This window comes from Populus alba, chromosome 18 (assembly GCF_005239225.2).
Source record: "Populus alba chromosome 18, ASM523922v2, whole genome shotgun sequence".
In the NCBI taxonomy this organism is placed as follows: Eukaryota; Viridiplantae; Streptophyta; class Magnoliopsida; order Malpighiales; family Salicaceae; genus Populus; species Populus alba.
Window position 1 is genome coordinate 4,307,985 of NC_133301.1, and position 19,034 is coordinate 4,327,018.

Sequence of the window (19,034 nt, forward strand, 5' to 3'; positions counted from 1 at the left end):
AGCAAGCAAAAACACGCCGATCAACCAAATATCGGAATATAAAACACGAGCATGTCACAAATGAATGGCGAAACAATAGACGATTTCCCAACATTGCATCCAGCACATTCATGTAAAAATTGAACACTTCCCAACATTGCAGCATCCAGCATCCAAAGTGTCCTATCTCATTGGGAAGATTCTGATTAATCTCGGCACCCATGAAGCCACCTCACATAGCTGCCATCGATGGCGGCTTGGGATCAGGATATTGTGCAGTACCAAGCAATCAACTACTTGTAAGCCTGAGCAAGCAAGCAAGAATGTGTTCAGTAGTCTAAACAGAGCTATCAGCAAACGTGCACCAATTTCAGAATGTTTATGCATTCTGCTTGCAGTTGCCTTTTAAACAGGTAATACAGGAAGGGCAGTAAATAAAATCAAAATTCTTTTCTCAATATACTATGAAACCAGCAGTTGCAGTATATGGAGTTATTATGTTTATGGAAAGGATTAATACTCTAGCCCATCCAGTCCCAACTGGAGGTTTATTGTAGCAATCAAAGGGATCGAAAGTTATTTTATTAACTGATAATGCATACTGATAACCCACATCAGCCCATGTTTGTCCTGGACACAGTAGAATCACATGCAACTGATAATGCATACTGTCCAGGGTAGAAGCAAAATAGCTAATTTCAATTATATTACTACGCATCAGGGTAAAACCCCATCCATTCTTTTAATCCTGAAACAAAATCAGAAAAAAAATAAAAACAGAAGAACCCTCAAAACCAGCTGTGAAAATAATTTGGTGTAACAGATCGCTTCAAGATGTAACTCAAATTCTCAAACAATCCAAATGTGAAGTGGTTTGAATGACAATCATTTCTCGAAGACACATATAGGTCCATAATGGAATTTAAGACACTGACAGTGCAGATCAAAGAAGTATAATTAAGAATGTGCTCAGTGAAGCGCCAGCAGAAATGGCAGTCATCACAAGAATAATGAAAACATAAAAATGTTAGCACTATGATGAAAGCAAATTATGGAAAAACTAAAAGGGCTGCTTGCTGATGCATGAAGAAAAAGTCACTTTTCAGTAGAGATATCAACATGCAGCACATTATAGCATTCGGCAACCATATCAGACACAGAACATGGATCCATTCAGTCTGTACACCCTGCCAGTAAAACAGGATGTGCCTCATTCTTGATTTGATGTATATGTGATAAATAAAATACCAAGGAAACAAGGGAAATTGTAGAGACGTTACCAGTTCAAATTCCATACATCCCTGCTTCTTATGTACAGAAGTGGTTCCTGAAAATATAATAATTCAGTCAATCCAAATGAGATAATGAACCAGCTGTGAGCAAAGAAATAAAAAGCTGCACCCAAATACCAAGTCAGAAGAATTTCTCTATTTGAGGATCCCAGGACCCCCCAAGCTAAAGGATAATTGATCTTTCAGCAACGCGAATCCTTGCTGAAAAAAGGAGCCCAACCTGCTTTCTGCTTTGAAGAATTTGACCACAAATACTCACAATTTAGTCTGTGATTCCCGTTAATACCCCAAAGTCTAGGTACCTCCATTGTCAAGTTACATAAACAAAAATAGACAAACAAATAATTGGTGGATGACAACTTTTAAAATCTGGATGACTACAACTAACCTGACAGAAAATTGGCATGCACCACCTCAAGGATAAATATTTCACTAAGAAATCAAATACCTAGACCTGAACATAGACATACTTCCCCAAAAATTTAATGGTATCAGCTCTGTACTTTGCCAAACCAAAGTTATGGAAGCCACTTGGATACTTTTTCAAGATAAACAAGAATGTTCTTCAGGATAAAAAAAATCAGTTGAGGTTTAATGTTTGCTCAGCCAACAGCACTGAAACACAGCCAGACAAATAATGCAGCACATGCACTAAGTTGATCTTAAGAGGTACAAATATGCATTAGATTACAGTGATAATTAGAAAAAAAAGTACAGACTGTTGTTTAAAAGTATACAAAAGAAGTACATCCTCCGTCTCTTAGGTCATGCAGACATCCAGGAAGTACGGAAGTGAAAGATCACAAGGATCTTCAAGTCTAGAAAAGATGGAAGAAGCATAAGACAAGTACAGACTCGATGACTGAGAATGATCAAAAGCCTATTGCAAAATCACGATAGCACGCTCTCAAAAATACCTTCAGTAATGAAAACATCACCTGTGCACATTTCGTCAACTACTGTTCAAAACTATACAGACTTCTTAGCGGTGGGTAAATCAGCGCCATCCTAAAGGCATTTCAACCCAGTTGAAAGATAATGCACAAGTATTAATGGACGCTAAGTCATGGCTACATTAAAGTGGAGTTTTGCGTACATAGACTCCCAAATCCCATGATGAGTCAATTTGACTTAAGCAGATCTTTGCTTCTCAAAACAAAGGTTATAAGTGGTAAGAATTGTCTTCTAAATTGTCATGATAGCAGTAGCGGCATCCCAGCAAAACTTCAGTCATTCATGAGACAGTTCGACCATAACAAACTGATGCAATATAGAGATTCTTTGCCCATTTCTCCTGAAAAAACATATATATGAAGTGAATCAAACATACAGCATTTATGGTTAGAATCAAACAAAAATCAAGACACAGAAAACTAGGGGAAAATCCACAAACTTTGACATGTGTGCTGGGAAAAGCAGAAGTTCGAAGTGTTTCTTGAGTTTCATCTACTGGTTTTCTTCTTGGTACACTGAGAACAAAAGCAGCTTGGTCCCACGTAGCTGCAGTTGAAGTGATGCGATAACCACCATCCCACCTACGATGAATGCCTTCACTGGGATATAGAAAATCTAGCTCCACAACCTAAAATTGGAAGAAAAACAGAAAATTTTAAGTTAAGAAACTTAATTGCTGGCCCCATAAGCATTTTCATTGAGCAGAGATTTACAAAAGGAACCTGGTCTGAAAATCCTGCACCACGAGACATAACTATTGCCCATCTACTTCCAGCAGTGGCCATGGCTGTGACATAAAAACCCTCCCTCCATTTCTTATTGATCCACTTGAAGGGAAATGAATCACTTACTTTATACGACTGCTGTAAATACTGGGTCCCTGAATTTAATAAAGCAACAAAAATTCAAGAGATGAAATAAGAAAATAGTAGAATGACCACTTATGAAGGAGATATGACACTAACCCTTAGACATCACAACTAATGAGCTTCCATTATTTGCTCCTGCAATTGCACTGATGTAGTAATTCTTCTCCCATTGTTCCATTATCCATTCCTTTATAAAAACAAACAAGGAATATAACATGCATGAGTAAGTTGAGTTAGCATTTAAAAGGTATATAAACTTCAACATCAAAATGCAAGATAATATGCAAAAAACAAGTTAAATATGGCGATGTTCATATTGAAGACCCATGATAGATACTCGTCCTTAGATTCATGGATCAAAACCAACCTTGTGGAGAAAATGAGGAGAGACCTCATAAACTTGTGCACTGAAATTAGTGCCAGCATCCATAATTAGGGCCCATAGGTTTGTGCAAGAAGCCACACTGCTGATAAATAACCCATCTTCGTTACCCTTCTCTATGTGCTGGGAGAGCCTCACGTCAGCCACATTATAGTGATATCTACACCAGGAAATGAAAACATCAGCATTTTATCCTTGATCACAAAAATTCAAAGAGCACAGTATGTAACTCTTGAGTGCATACCTTTGTTTCATTGGCCGACGAGCATTATAAACACTAATCCACTGTGTTGCAGGCATCCCCATTCTGACCTTTTTCTTTGGTTGTTCATCTTCTTCTTCCTCCATTGTCAACCGGCCTCTCTTGTGCCCAACCTGGTATATAAGCTTCACAGAACAAAATATCAGGTTAACACAACCTCCACTATGGGGGGCAACAAAGTATTTGTCTAAGTGATAAAAACCATCAATCATATCTAGATTAAGAAAACATTATAGGTACCTTCTGCGCACCATCAGTGTTAATTGGCCTAATGTCTGGGTTTGGACCAACAATTCCATCAAAAAGAGAGATATATTTTGCATAATTTGGTTCCTCATCAAACTTCAAATTTACAACATACTCAACAAACTGTCTAAAAGGCTGAGGACAGAAGCAACACAAAGTTTCTGGTGAAGTTGCCATCTTCTTCTTGCAAACAAGGAACCCTTTATTTTCCCCCTGAAGAAATCACCACATTAGAGAGAAATTGAAACTGATCCTATCAGCACGCACAGATTAGATTTAAGAATCTGCAAACCTGATACCCTTGCCAAGGCAGTCGACCACGGAGAAGAAAGATGAGAGTGTAGGCAAGAGATTCTAAGTCATCTCTCCTGCTACCAGTTCTACCAAGATGAGCATGAACACTGGCATATCGAACAGTTCCCCTGCAGCACAGCACCAATGAGTTGCAATGGACAAAAAAAGATATAGGATCTCCAAAGATAATGCTAAGCTGGCATATGTTCCAGTTATCACACATTCATTTACCTAAAAACATCTGGGCGTTGATCATATTCAACATGAAGACCAGTTGAGCTATCTCTCCACCGGGTTGCTGTAAGGAAACAGGCAACAACAGGAATAAACATTAGGCACCCATCGTCCCTAAAGAAAGTTTCAGGTGCCACATTAACTGGCAAATTCAACAGCTTACCTAATCCAAGGTCGACAAGGAAAAGCTTTTTTTCTTCAGGAGTTCCTGGTGGACCAAGTAAAAAGTTTTCGGGTTTTACATCCCCATGGACATACCTGCCAGAATAGAAGCAACTATATCATGAAAAAAATCCTTCTAATGAGAAAACAATGGTAGCACAATGGCGGTGCTATTTGGGAGCTTCTCATTACAACTGATTCACCCAATCTGCTTGGCTGCAATGTTGTTCTAAACATAATAAGTTTGATTACAAGGGAACAGAAAATTGCAGTTCCACTTTATCACACTCATCCCCAATGGAAACAAGTAAATGACACAAGATGGCTACTTGTTGCTGATTATACAAAAATTAAAAAGTCATATTAGGCTCAGCATGGAGACCAGTAAGGCCCACATGCCCTTCTAGGACCAACTAAGAAGACAGCTTAAACATCAATCGCGTCAATCTCAAAATCCATTCATCAGATCACCAAAAGTAGTCTATTCTTAACAAAAAGGAGATTACATATATATAAGAACAAAATTATCAGCAGAATCACTATTAAAAAGTCTCACCCCCTAGAGTGCATCTTTTCGAGTATAGAGATGGCTTCAATGGCAATGCAAGCAACCATTTCAATGGACATCCTGAAATTGCAAAGATAAAGTAAAAATCAAATATATTCGAAATGCTTGATCTAATGGTGTTAACTAAGAGAAAACTACCAAGAGAACAACACTCACGTGTGAGAATTGTTATTCCAAACATCCCATAAACTAGGTCCAAGCATATCCATAACCTGCAAAAGGTACAGCATTTTCTTAAACACTCCTCTAAAAAAATTGCCTAAAGGCTGAAACGTAACTCTTACCAGCCGAAAGATCAAAAGGAACACAAAACAAACAACACATACCATAACATAGTAGTCACCTTGCCTCCCTTTGTAATGAGCTCGTGGCACACCATGACTGCCTCCAAGTGCACTGTACACACAGAAGATATAAACAAAGTCATAACCCCCAATATACATGCCCTCCCTAACAATGCAATACACAGAATAAAAACCACCAATATAACAAGCAGCACTAGGAACCTCACTTGTAAACTTGCCACTCATAAGGCGGTCCATAATTACATCCTTTGCTGCTTCTATGCTCAAATTTCAATGCTACCTACAATTTACACACGAACCCATTACAATCATAAAATCCAGCACATTTTATCGAGCAGCTATATAATAGATACAAGAATCGTATACCTCTAAAGCTCCAGGGCCACCTCTTTCATTTGCAAAATTTGTGGGACCAATTCGTCGACCAACATACACTTGTCCAAAACCTCCTTTACCCAGTTTCCTTTCTATTTTGTACATTGGAGAGCCACCAACTTGGACCTGTTGTAAAAAAATAAAAAATAATAAGACAAGTTTCCTTTACAAATGATCACAATACCATTACCCATTTAAATATAAGCTAAATTATCAAAACGAGTTGATTAAGTGACACCAAAAGAAAGGAATCTTAACGACAAATCACATATATTTTACTGATTTTGTTGGTTTCACTTCCTGCAATTAACTAAAAATAGCTTCAAACTAAAAGACATTGCAATAAAAAAGTAAAATTGCTCAAATATCATACACTTAATTTCATATGCATTAAGCCGATTCCATGCAAAACACAACGCAAAAAAACTTTCTCACACTTTCCCACATTTTGCTCTCCATCCAAACCCAATCTCTCCAAAAAAAAAACCAAAACAAAAACTCACCTTCTCAGGAAGAGGAGCAGTGCTTCCTTCATCATCCGCTCCCGGTCCCTTGTCGGCGCTCCGGCCTCCTCCGCTGTCGTGTTCATCCATCTTCTTCTCAGCAACCTCTTCTTCTCCTCTCAAGACCCTAGCCTCCTCGTCCAGAAGCTCCTTTCTAAACGGCGTCGTATCAGATAATCTCACAATGTTCTCCTTTTCATCAACGATCGCGTTCTTTTTTCTGTTGTTATTAACCTCCGCGGTTCTTCTTTTACGAGTCTGTACAGTGAGCTTAATCGGATTCTGATTGTTATTCTGAGCCCGATTTTTGCGTGTTCGGCTACGCAACTCAGGCATCGTATGGACGGCGGTGGTGGTTGTGGTCCATGAAGGTGGTGGTGGGTGGATTCATGAAGGTTCTAGAATCATTCGATAGAAAGAAAGTAGGTTGGGAGAGAAGGTATGAGATGATGGTTTGATGAGGAATTATTTTTGGAGATCTGTTGAGGGAAATGGAAAGGGCAGGATTCTTTAAACAGAGGAGAAGGAGAGACAGAGAGATGAAGAGATTGTGATGGGTGTTTCATGTGAGATAAGAGAAGCTATGCTTTGGATTTTTTTTTTTTGGATTTTTTTTTTTATTTTGGGAAATCCTTTTTTTTTTTAGGGAGTATTATGATATATTTATTACCATGTAAGGCGTCACCTGAGGGGGAAATGAGATTTTAAAATCGAATTTGCCGGTGAGTTTAGCCATTTTGTTATGAAATTCAACCCTTAGCGTAATTATAAAACTCAGCCAGCATTTCTTGTCCGGGAATGGTTCGGATAATTTTTAAAATATTTTTTTATTTTAAAATATATTAAAATAATATTTTTTATTTTTAAAATTAACGTTCTAAAATGATTTAAAACTATTAAAAAATTATTAATTTAAAATAAAAAAATTAAAAAATTTTCAAAAATATTTTTAAAATTTTAAAACTTGTTACATTTCAAATCATGGTTTTTTTTTATCAAAACAATTTTAATTAAAAAAACTTATGTTGATCTGTTGATACATGAATTGAATATTGGATCAAATTTAGGTAAGTGTTAATGTAAAAATAATCTTTAAAATCCCTTGTGTTTTATATAGATATTGTTTGATTATTTTAATTCATCTTTTCGATAAAAGTATTAAACATTTTCATAATTAAAATACTTTTAAGTATTTTACACGTATTTTAAAAAAGTAAAGTTTTATTACATGATTTCTAAAAAAAAATAAAGGTAAAGATTGGAAAGGTTAAAATTAATCAACGACGATGGTAGATAATTTTGTGATCGAAATCATATCAAGTTGGGAAATTATTGACCTTTGTATTCTTTTCACATTAAAATTGAGTCTGATAAAATAATTATTAATGGTAAGATAGAAGGGTTTTTTTATTTGATAAACAGATATTCTTCTGATAAGTTTTTTTTTCAAACAATTTTAAAATGCAATATTACTTCCAAAATCTAAATTCAAAAAATAAAAATAAAATATAACAAACTTTCTTTATTGTAAACAATCTCTTAAAATTACAAGCTAATGTGTATTTTTATAATCAATTACAATAGTTGGATTGGGTTTTGCTTAAGGCCTTTTATTGCTTTTGTATTTTAAAAGTGTTTTTAAAAAAATATATGAAAAAAAGTTATTTTCAATTAATATTTTTTGTGTTTTCAGATCATTTTGATATGCTGATATCAAAAATAATTTTAAAAAAATAAAAAATATATCATTTTGATATATTTCTAAATGAAAAGCATTTTGAAAATCAATACAAGTTAAATGAAGTTTTACTATAAAATATCACATTCAATATCCTTCTAAGAGCATGTTTGGGAATAAGATGTAAAACCGCATCCCTAAAAATTTTAAATTGTTTTTGTTTAAAATATATATTTTTAAATTAATTTAATATGCTAATATCAAAAATAAATTTTTAAAAATAAAAATAAATTATTTTAATATATTTCTAAATAAAAAATATTTTAAATTATCACAACCATCATAATCTTAATCATACCCTCAGGATTAAGCAAGTCTTCCATACTCTTGTACGGTACTGCTCGAATTTTTGTATTGAAAGCTTCCATGTTACCCAAAAGCAACTCATTCTCAATATCCATTAAGAATTGAGCAAAGGATTGTACGATTTATTTATTTTTTCAAAACTCGATTTATTTATTATAAGTGGTATATATATTAAATATTACTATAAAAAATTATTGGTGTTGGCAACCAGCGTATAGATGGATCTCGTTCAAGCAGCATATACGGTGTCGTCTGGTTATTAAGTGTCACCTTTTGTTGTGGTATTTGGAAAAGCTCGATGTCCTCTACATCATAGTTCAACGCGTGTATCCAAAGCATTGTTGCTTTGATATTGAAAATCTTTTATTTTTCCCTTCCTTTCTCTCTCTATCTTGAATTTTATTTCATTCTTGTAAAATTTTAAAGCAGCTCTTTTTTTTTTTTCTCTTTAAATTTGGTTTTTATTTTTTTATTTTAGAACATGGTATAAAATTACAAATAATTTTCAATCTCACCCTCTACTATTTTTTAACCTATAGATAATCTATCAAATTACAAATTTCTTTCAATTTCGCCTCTATTATTTTTAATCTATAAATAATATATTAAATTATAAATATTTTTCAATTTCACCCCGTGATTTTTTTAATTTTTAAAGGTTGATTCTCATTCTTTTAATTGCTATTTATTTTATTTGTGATCATTTTAAAATATTATTTTTCAAACTTCATCCTTCTTGAGTTTTTTTTCTATCAATTTTATTCTCGTTTTTTTTTTGCAAGTTTTTTTTATTAATATCTTTTCACTGATTTCACCATTCAAAATTAAATTGTTTAAGAATTAAGTTTCTTGATTGTATTCGGATTTAATATTTCATAGGTTACGACTTTTAAATATTAAACCAATTTTAAGAAGTTCGTCCAAGTTTTCATGATTTTTTTAATTGCTATTTATTTTATTTGGGATTATTTTAAAATATTATTTTTCAAATTTCACCCTCCTTGAGTTTTTTCTATCAAATTTTATCCTTGTTTTTTTTTTCTTTTGCAAGTTTTTTTATTAATATCTTTTCACCAATTTTATTTTTCAAAATTAAATTGATTGAGAATTAAGCTTTTTGATTAAATTCGAATCCAATATTTTACAGTTTATAACTTTTAGAGATTAAATCAAGTTTAAAAAGTTTGTCCGGGGTTTTCTTGATTTTTTAATTGCTATTTATGTTATTTAGGATTATTTTAAAATATTATTTTTCAAATTTCATCCTCCTTGAATTTTTTTTTCTATCAAATTTTATCCTCGTTTTTTTTTTTTGTTTGATTTTTTTGCTTTTGCAAGTTTTTTTTTATTAATATCTTTCCACCAATTTCATCATTTAAAATTAAATTGGTTGATCATGGTATAATCTATCAAAACACAACTACTTATTCACCATAATAGAATGGTATTCCTGAAAGTAAGAACTGACCATTAAAAAAAATAATGAATGTTATGTTGATAAGTACAAGATTATCTCATAACTCATGGGGGGCTATTTTATCAGTGAATTATATTCTAAATAAAATACATCATAAAAATTTAAACAAGACACCTTATGAGTTATAGAAGGGTTGAACACCATCGTATAAATACATGAAGGTGTGGCAGTGTCCAACAAAAGTTATGGTTCCTCCACCTAAAAAGGTCAAAATATGACCTAAAACTATTGATTGTATATTTGTTCATTCTGAATAAAATCAATCTTAAAAATTTAAACAAGACACCTTATGAGTTATGGAAGGGTTGAACACCATTATATAAATACATGAAGGTATGGCGGTGTCCAGCAAAAGTTATGGTTCCTCCATTTAAAAAGGTCAAAATAGAACCTAAAATTATTAATCGTATATTCATAGGATATGCTAATAATAGTGCCACTTACTGGTTTTTTATGCATAAGTCTGATATTCCTAATATTCATATTAATACAATTATTATATCCATGGATGTATTATTTTTTGAAAATTTGTTTCCTAGCAAGAACATACAAGAAGAAAAGACTACTAGGAGAGCTAATGGATTTATTAGTAATGACCCTCAAGAGGTTGATGACGAAGAGGAACCTAGAAGAAGTAAGAGGGCTAAAATACTTAAAAATTATGGTTTTGAAATTCTAACTTATTTGTTAGAAAATGAACCTCAAAGCTTTAAAGAAGCAATGTCAACTCTAGAAACACTATTTTGGAAAAAAGGCTATAAATAATGAGAAATAATCAATTATGCAAAATCATACATGAAAACTAATGGATTTTTTTCTAGAAATAAACCATTAGGGTGCAAATGGATATTCAAAAAAAAGATGAAAGTTGATGAATTGATTGATAAATATAAAGCTAAACTCGTAGTAAAAAGTTACAAGCAAAACAGACGACTTGGACTACTTTAATACATATTCACCTATTATAAGAATAATATCTATTTATATGTTAATTGTTATAATTGCTTTTAACAATCTTGAGATACACCAGATGAATATTAAAACTGTTTTTCTGAATATAGACTTAGATGAAAACATCTATATAGAACAATATGAAGAATCTAAGGTTCCAGGACAAGAAAAAAAGGTGTGTAAATTTGTTAAATCTTTGTATAGTTTGAAACAAGTACCAAAATTATGGCATGAGAAATTTGACAACTTAATGTTGTCAAATGGTTTTAACATTAATAAAGGTGTTTATGTAAAAAACATTAATACAACATATGTCATGGTTTGTTGATCTTTGGTAGTAATACTAACATCATTAAGACCACTAAACAAATGTTGACCAATAAATTTGATATGAAAAATATAGGTGTAGTAGATGTAATTTTAGGAATGAAAATTTCTAAAACATATGATGGCTTAATATTGTATTAATGTTATTATAATGACAAAATTCTTGATAAGTTTGACAAAAATGAGAACAATATAGCTAAAACATTGATTGATGTAAAGCTACATATATCTAAAAATATTGGTGATGCAATATCTCAAGTATAATATCCGTGAATCATTGGAAGTCTTATGTTTTTTTATGAATTGCACTAGAATAGCCATGGCATACAAAGTTAACAAACTGAGTAGATATACAAGTAAGCCTAGAAATGAAAATTAAAAGGCCATTATAAGGGTTCTCAGATATTTGAGATACACCCTAACATATGAACTACATTACACAAGATATCCATCTTTTAATTTTCCTTGTTTTTCACAAGTTAATCAGAATCCAAAGAGTATAACGATGTTAATTAGATAAATGTTACTAAAGACTTAAAATCCACAAGTAGGTTTATCTTTATTACTAAAAGAGCTACAATCTCTTTGAAATCCTCTAAAAATACTTGCATAGCCAGATCCACTATAGTGTTTGAGTTTATAGCTTTAGACAAAGCTGGTGAAAAATCATAATGGCTTTGAAACTTTTTAAAGGATATTTCAAGGTGGCAAAAACTTGTGCCGGCTATATATATATTGTGATAGCCAACTTGTAATTAGTAAGGCATAAAATAGTAAATATAATGGTAAGTCTAGACATATACATAGAAGACACAACATTGTAAGACAATTTCTCTCAAATGAGATTATCTTTATTGACTATGTGAAGTCAAAAGATAACATTGCAGATATGGTTACAAAAGTCTTAATAAGAGAGCAAGTTGATAAATCATCGAGAGAAATGAGATTAAAGCCTATATTCAAAGAATTGTCAGGAAACACAATTTAGTTGATTAGAGATCTAGGTTCAAAAGAACAATCGAATCATGTGTCAATTCAATATTAGCACTCTTACCCATTCTTATGATGAAAAGTGCTACCTATAGCGGAATACCAGGATAAACTAAACTTTTAATAATTCTTATAGCTTGAGAAATTCAAGTGGGGTATTGCATGATACTCTTAATAAGAATCACCTATGTGAGTGTGAAATGAGACCATTTCCATGAGAAGTGAAAAAAAAATAGATTCTCTAAAGCACTCTTTAAAATGAGGATGTGTTCATGGTCAAAATAAACATAACTATAAGAATCAAAATTATAAGAAAAGGGTTTGTGTGATTTCTATTATTCGGGTTTGCATAAAAGGATGAATATTTCAAGACATCATGTTCACGATTTAACTAAGTGAATTCAATAGTTTTTACTAGGAAAGGTTCAAAGCTACCTCGCCTGATTTATAGACTTTTCATTGTTACTCTCAAATTCCTATGTCTACTTTGTATTTTCTTCTAATCAAACAATTTTCATTCAAGTGGGGGGTCATTAGGGTGAATGAGAAGTTGCATTCGGTGAATGAAGAGTTGTGATTTTCTACAATAGAGTAACATTAATTTAATTATATCCTTGTAAAGATATGTCTATTTATTTTAAATAAAAGTAATGTTAATTTAAGTCTAAAAAATTTCCAATAAAAAGAGATAACTCTCTGACTTGATTTTCAATTATTCATAAAAATTCTAGTCTATCTTAAACTTCTCCCTTTTACATTCTTTCTATTAAAATCCTAATGATCCTTTCTTATAGATAGTAACATACAAATTTTTTGTTTGTCATTTATTCTCGGTTGTGCTAGCAAGAATAAGAAATTGAGTAAATTTGAAAAACAATATTATAATCAAACTACAAGTAATAAATTATTTTAAGGTCAAATAATTAATCATTGTTTGAATCTACTTCTTCAAGTTTATCTTGTGTCAACAAGTACCGCAAGTTATTTTACTTTTATATGTTAATATGCATATCTATGTTTTGTAGATACTAGATCATTAACTAAAACTAAAATTGATCAATGTTTTACTGTAGCATGAACTATTGAGCACAATAATCATTTTCATTCTGGATTGCACTGTAGCGTAAGTACTGTAGGTTGTTAGTGCTTTCACTGTGTACTACATTGTTTGGTAGGGACATGATGAGGTTGCAGTCTGCATGCCCCAAGGGCCAGGCTGGAGGCACGCCCACTAGGGTTGTGGACACTTGGCGTTTGGCTGCTAGGCGTTGGACAAGTCACACCCTAGGCTACAGCCACCTGGCGCTTAGTCTGCCCAGCCTTGGGCATTAGAGGCCGACCCACATGCCTGGCTGCAGCCCCAGGACGAGTGGGTTTGCAGACCCGAGTGTCTAGCCTGCTGACCCGCACGCTAAGTGCAGACCCAGTCGCTGAGTTCTGTTCTGACTGCCCTTGGGTTTAGAGGCCTGCACGGCTGGATCGGCAGACCCTGAAGAGAAGAAAAATGAAAAAAATAAATAAAAATTATCGTTATTATTATTGTTAAAAATATTATTATTTGTCTTATAAATATTATTTTTTATTATATTTAAAAGTAATATAATTAAAAATATTATTATTTGTATTACAAATATTATTTTTATTATTATAATTAAAAGTATTAATATTAAAAATAGTATTATTTGTGTTCTGAATATTATTATTTTTAGTACAATTAAAAGTATTAATATTACAAATAGTATTATTTGTGTTATGAATATTATTATTTTTACTATAATCAAAAGTATTAATATAAAAAAATAGCATTATTGGTGTTATGAATATTATTATTTTTAGTATAATTAATAGTATTAATATTAAAAATAATATTATTTGTGTAATACTATGATCAAAAGTATTAATATAAAAAATAGTATTATTGGTGTTATGAATATTATTATTTTTAGTATAATTAATAGTATTAATATTAAAAATAGTATTTTTTTTATTATGTTTGGTAAGGCATGGTGAGGTTGTAGCCTATAGGACCCAAGCGCCATGTTGGAGGCACGCCCACTGGCGTTGTCGACACCTGCCCACTAGCACTACGAACACATGGCCCTTGGTTGTCAGGCATGGGTGTTGGGCAGGCCACGCCTGCCTTGCTGTGCTCCATATTTCAGCCACATGACGCTTGGTTTGCCCAGACTTGGATGCTGGGGGCAGACCCGCGTGCCTGACTACAACCCTAGGGGAAGTGGGTATGCAACCTCGCAACCCTACTAGCGAGGTAGGACCCATTTCTCTTGGGTCCTAATGCGGAACCTATGAGCATTGGGTCCAAAAGGCAGGAGCCAATGTTCTTAGGTCTTAAGTTGTGTTATAAATATTATTATCTTTATTATAATTCAATAATTCTAAGTATTAGTATACAAAATATTATTATTTGTGTTAGAAATATTTTTGGGTTTCTAAATATAATTATTTGTGCTATAAATATTATTATTTTTATTATAATTCTACATATTCATCTAAAAAATATTATTATTTGTGTTAGAAATATTCTTGGGTTTCTAAATATAATTATTTGTGTTATAAATATTATTATTTTTATTATAATTCTACATATTCATCTAAAAAAATATTATTATTTGTGTTAGAAATATTCTTGAGTTTCTAAATATAATTATTTGTGTTATGAATATTATTATTTTTATTATAATTCTAAATATTCATCTCAAAAATATTATTATTTGTGTTATAATAATATTATTTTTATTATAATTCAAAGTATTAATATAAAAAAATATTATTATTTGTATTATAAATATTATTGGAATTCTTAATATAATTATTTGTGTTATAAATATTATTATTTTTATTATTATTCTAAATTATCATCTCAAAAATATTATTATTTATGTTAGAAATATTCTTGGGTTTCTAAATATAATTATTTGTGTTATAAATAGTATTATTTTTATTGACTTGGGTCTTGCAACTGAACCAATGCTTTTGGGTCTGGCTTCAAACCTTGGGTCTAATGGATCGAGGTGGCTGGACCCAAAGTTTATGGGTTCTGAACCAAAATCTAATTCTTTTAGGTTTTACATGGTGATAATATTTTAAATAATCATAAAAAGTGAGCTTGCAGTATAACACGGGCCACCAACTAGTATGAACTAAAATAACTTTTTTAATAATTTGCCATTTCATATAATTTTCATTTTGCTTCATTAATTACATGCAACCATTTTTCAATTCCTAGTTAAAATTTGTTACAAGAAAATGCATTACATTACCAATACAATTTTTTCCTGTGTTAAAAATTAGCTTGGAATCTCAGCTGCAACATGACACAGGTAATTGGCTAGTAGCAAGAATCCAATAGAAAACTATATTTTCGGCAGTTAGATTTTTAAATTTTTTACCTATACTTAAATTTATATAATCATGAGAAGTAAATTTTCTTGTTGGTATCCTATCACTGAAGTAGCTAACATTTGTTATCTAGATAATGTAAGATATAAACTATGTTGTTTATCCCTTTTAACAAAGAAAAATTTTAATCCTAGAACACAAGTTACAGTGAACTTGTGATCTAAAGGATAATCCAAATCCAATTGGTTATGTGTTCACAAGATTTATTTTTTCTTTTTCTTTTTAATTAGGCATTCTTCTTGTGGTAAAAAACAAGCACACCTACCAATATGCATATAATATTCTACTCATTCAAAACACTTCCAATTTTTTTTTTTTTTTACAATTTCCTCTTCATTTCAATGAAAAAGTAAAGAAAACTTTTATAACTCCAGGCATTGGAGCAACTTTCTAAAGTACTTGGTGTTGTTTATTTTTATATTTTTAAATTATTTTTAAAAAAATTAAAAAAATTTATTTTAAATTAATATTTTATAGTGTTTTAGATATTTTAATATGTTGATATTAAAAATAATTTTTAAAAAATAAAAAAAATTATTTTAATATATTTATAAATATAAAATATTTAAAAAACAAGTACAGATACGCGTCTTAAACCACCCCATTATTATATTTATACGTTGTTTTGGGGGCGAAATTGGGAAGTTGAACTAGAAAGGAAAGACAGCACCAGTGCTGACCTGTGGTCATGTCCACTTCTCCTTTGGCCAAGACGTGTCTTGACAGTTTGAATGACATTCAAGTACTTATCCGCTGATTTGTAGGGGTATTGGTTTTTTTGTAAAGTAATTTTTATTTTTAAATGTAATAAAAATATGTTTTTTATCTTTTTTAATTTTAATATTAATATATTAAAAAAATCTAAAAATAAAAAATAATTAAAATTTAAAATTTTTCAAACACGGCAGCTTATTCTAACACAGCACAGTCTGGTCTAATTTACTTCTTAGGCTACTTTAAGAAAAAAGAAAAAAAAAAAAGGTGTAAGGGGAAAGAAAAAAAAAGAGAACTGTCATATGAAACAAGAATCTTGTCACATCGTGCACGGTAAAACTACAGTAGATTGGCACGTCATGGGCCTTAAGCAACCAATTCATGGAGTGAGAAAAAAACCAAAAAATTAATTAAATTGAGAAAATAAAAAATAACTGAAAAAATTAAATTATAAAAAAAAATTAATTAAATTAATTAGAATTTTAAAAAAATGACTAGTTTGATTTTATAAACCTGAAACCAAAAAAATCAAACCAAAATCAAACCGAAAAAACCGAGTCAAACCGAAAAAAATAAAGTCAAATAAAAAAAAACCAAGCCAAACCAGTATGAACTGGTTTTATTTTAAAAAACCAAACTGAACTAAAACTTGTCAGTTTGAATTGGTTTCAGTTCAGTTTTGGTTTGTTTTTTTTTTTTTAAAATTTAATTTTTTTTATAAAAAACCAAATTGAATTGAAAATGATTATTTCTACCAATACAGTACGAGAAAAGGCTCTGTAAATTTTTTTATTTTTCAAAGGTGGGTTGAAAGCGAGGTTATTTATATGTATTTGAAAATATAGTAAAAATTATTTGTTAAAATATTTTTTATTTAAAAATATATTAAAAATATATTTTTTTATTTTTAAAAATTATTTTTTATACTAGTATATTAAAAATAATTTTAAAAAATAAATAATAAACAATTTTAAGTAATTTTTAATTTTTTTAATAAAAAATATTAAATCATCCAGCCAAACACACAACATAGACAAAAAAAAAAAATTAATAATTTAGATATGTGTTAGCTGAAATGAAATCTTAGCTTTAGATGGCTTTAAAAATACACCTTTTATATTGGTCTGGTAAATTTATAGCATGTTTCCCTACTTTTCTAGTTTAGAAAGAAAAATACCCAAAAAAATGTTTGACTAGGATTTAAAAAATCAACTATTTAAATTTTAAAAATGAATTGTGATTTTTATATAAAAACATGTTAAATGTATATTAGCTTCCACTTCAAGTAACATGGGAAAGTTATGTTTTGAGATGAAACACCAATTGTTCTATAAAAGATAAAAATAACCTTAAATATTTTATAATTTATTATAGCCCCAGTCAATTATGTTTTATATATAGTAATTAACTAATATTTAACTATATAGTGAAAAATCTTAAATATTTTAAAATTAATTAACCTTATTGATTTTATTTTAGCTTTTAGTTATGTTTTTCTTTGTTATGTATGTATTTTTCTCCAAGAAAAAAATATTATTTCTTTAGCAATTAATTTGAATTTTAAAAAGGAAATATTAAATTAGGTTTGTTCTTAATGATATTTTAATTTAATTAATTTTACTACCATCACATCATAATAATTTATCACCAAACAATTTAATATGTTTAATCTCACAACACAAAAGAATAGATATAATACATTATAGTAGAGCAGACATGATGGAGACCGAACATGCCTTTTTATAAATTCTTCTAAGTGTTGATCTGATGTTTAAATTCACAAAGTCAAGCATACCTCCTTAATTATCAAACCGACATCTTATATTTATATTTGCTTTTTAAAATAATATATTCTCTTTGAATTAGACATTAATCAGTAGATAAAATCAAGTTAAATGATAATGGATAAATTCTGTTCTTGTTTTTTTCACTTTTAGTCTCGTTCATCCAATAATTTACATTGAAGATTTTGGGATCAAAAAGTCAAACATCTACCGTGTACAGTAAAAGGGATTTTAAGAAGAAAAAACTTTAATCTTTTTCAAGACTTGTTAATGTAGAGATGAAATTCTCCCTCTCCCTCGTCTACATGTAAAAAAACCCCTCTACAAATAAAATTTCACCTCCATGAGGGATTGGGTTAGGGCATGGTTTTTTTTTTGGTACATATTAGATAAATGGTCTGCATTACATCACGAGTCAGGTTAAATTTTTTCAAATATAAAAAAAGATGCTAAAATGATAATAATGTTTTCAAATCAGTGAAAAACATATGGGACCTGGGTAATTGATTCTAATGGGTTCAATAATCTTAGTTAATTTAATAATATGATTAAAAAAATCAACCAAAAAAAAACAAATAACTAATTGAAAAAAATTGAATATTCGTTAATATTATGAAAATATACTTTCTAAATATTCATACAAGGTTTTAACCATCTTATTTGATAACAAAGAAAAAATTGAATGAGAATGAGAAACCTTATAAATAAAAAAAAATGAAAGAAATCAAAAGCTTAATTACTAGTAAAGAAAAAGTTGAATGACAAACTAAAAAAAAAAATAAAAAAAACTGACTTGAGTCAGTGTGCCAGATTCACGGCCTGATCATATAATTAGGATAACCCTGCATAAAAAAAAATTGAACAAAACAATGGAGATCAACTATAAATCAAACAAAATGATA

The 19,034-nt window shown here is 30.4% G+C and overlaps 1 protein-coding gene across 1 annotated transcript; it reads right to left on the reverse strand.

Annotated features, from left to right (window-relative positions):
- Window positions 1-1,900: 1,900 nt before the first annotated feature.
- LOC118053685 (casein kinase 1-like protein HD16) lies at window positions 1,901-7,064 on the reverse strand. The gene is made up of 16 exons (XM_035065011.2): window positions 6,426-7,064; window positions 5,914-6,048; window positions 5,754-5,827; window positions 5,569-5,638; window positions 5,399-5,454; window positions 5,231-5,302; window positions 4,676-4,770; window positions 4,510-4,576; window positions 4,277-4,406; window positions 3,979-4,197; window positions 3,721-3,863; window positions 3,462-3,636; window positions 3,191-3,281; window positions 2,948-3,105; window positions 2,665-2,853; window positions 1,901-2,565 (listed from the first exon to the last, which is right to left on the reverse strand). The coding sequence occupies exons 1-16, from the start codon at window positions 6,759-6,761 to the stop codon at window positions 2,506-2,508; spliced, it is 2,070 nt and encodes a 689-aa protein (XP_034920902.1). The 5' UTR covers window positions 6,762-7,064; the 3' UTR covers window positions 1,901-2,505.
- Between the last annotated feature and the right edge of the window lie 11,970 nt (window positions 7,065-19,034).

Bases quoted from the DNA above. Each gene is read 5' to 3' on its own strand.
- LOC118053685 (XM_035065011.2), bottom strand. From the start codon at position 6,761: ATGCCTGAGTTGCGTAGCCGAACACGCAAAAATCGGGCTCAGAATAAC. The intron at 4,577-4,675 runs GTAAGCTGTTGA...GTTTCCTTACAG, and splicing joins CCTTGTCGACCTTGGATTAG to CAACCCGGTGGAGAGATAGC. The intron at 3,106-3,190 runs GTTAGTGTCATA...TATTAAATTCAG, and splicing joins ATTAGTTGTGATGTCTAAGG to GGACCCAGTATTTACAGCAG.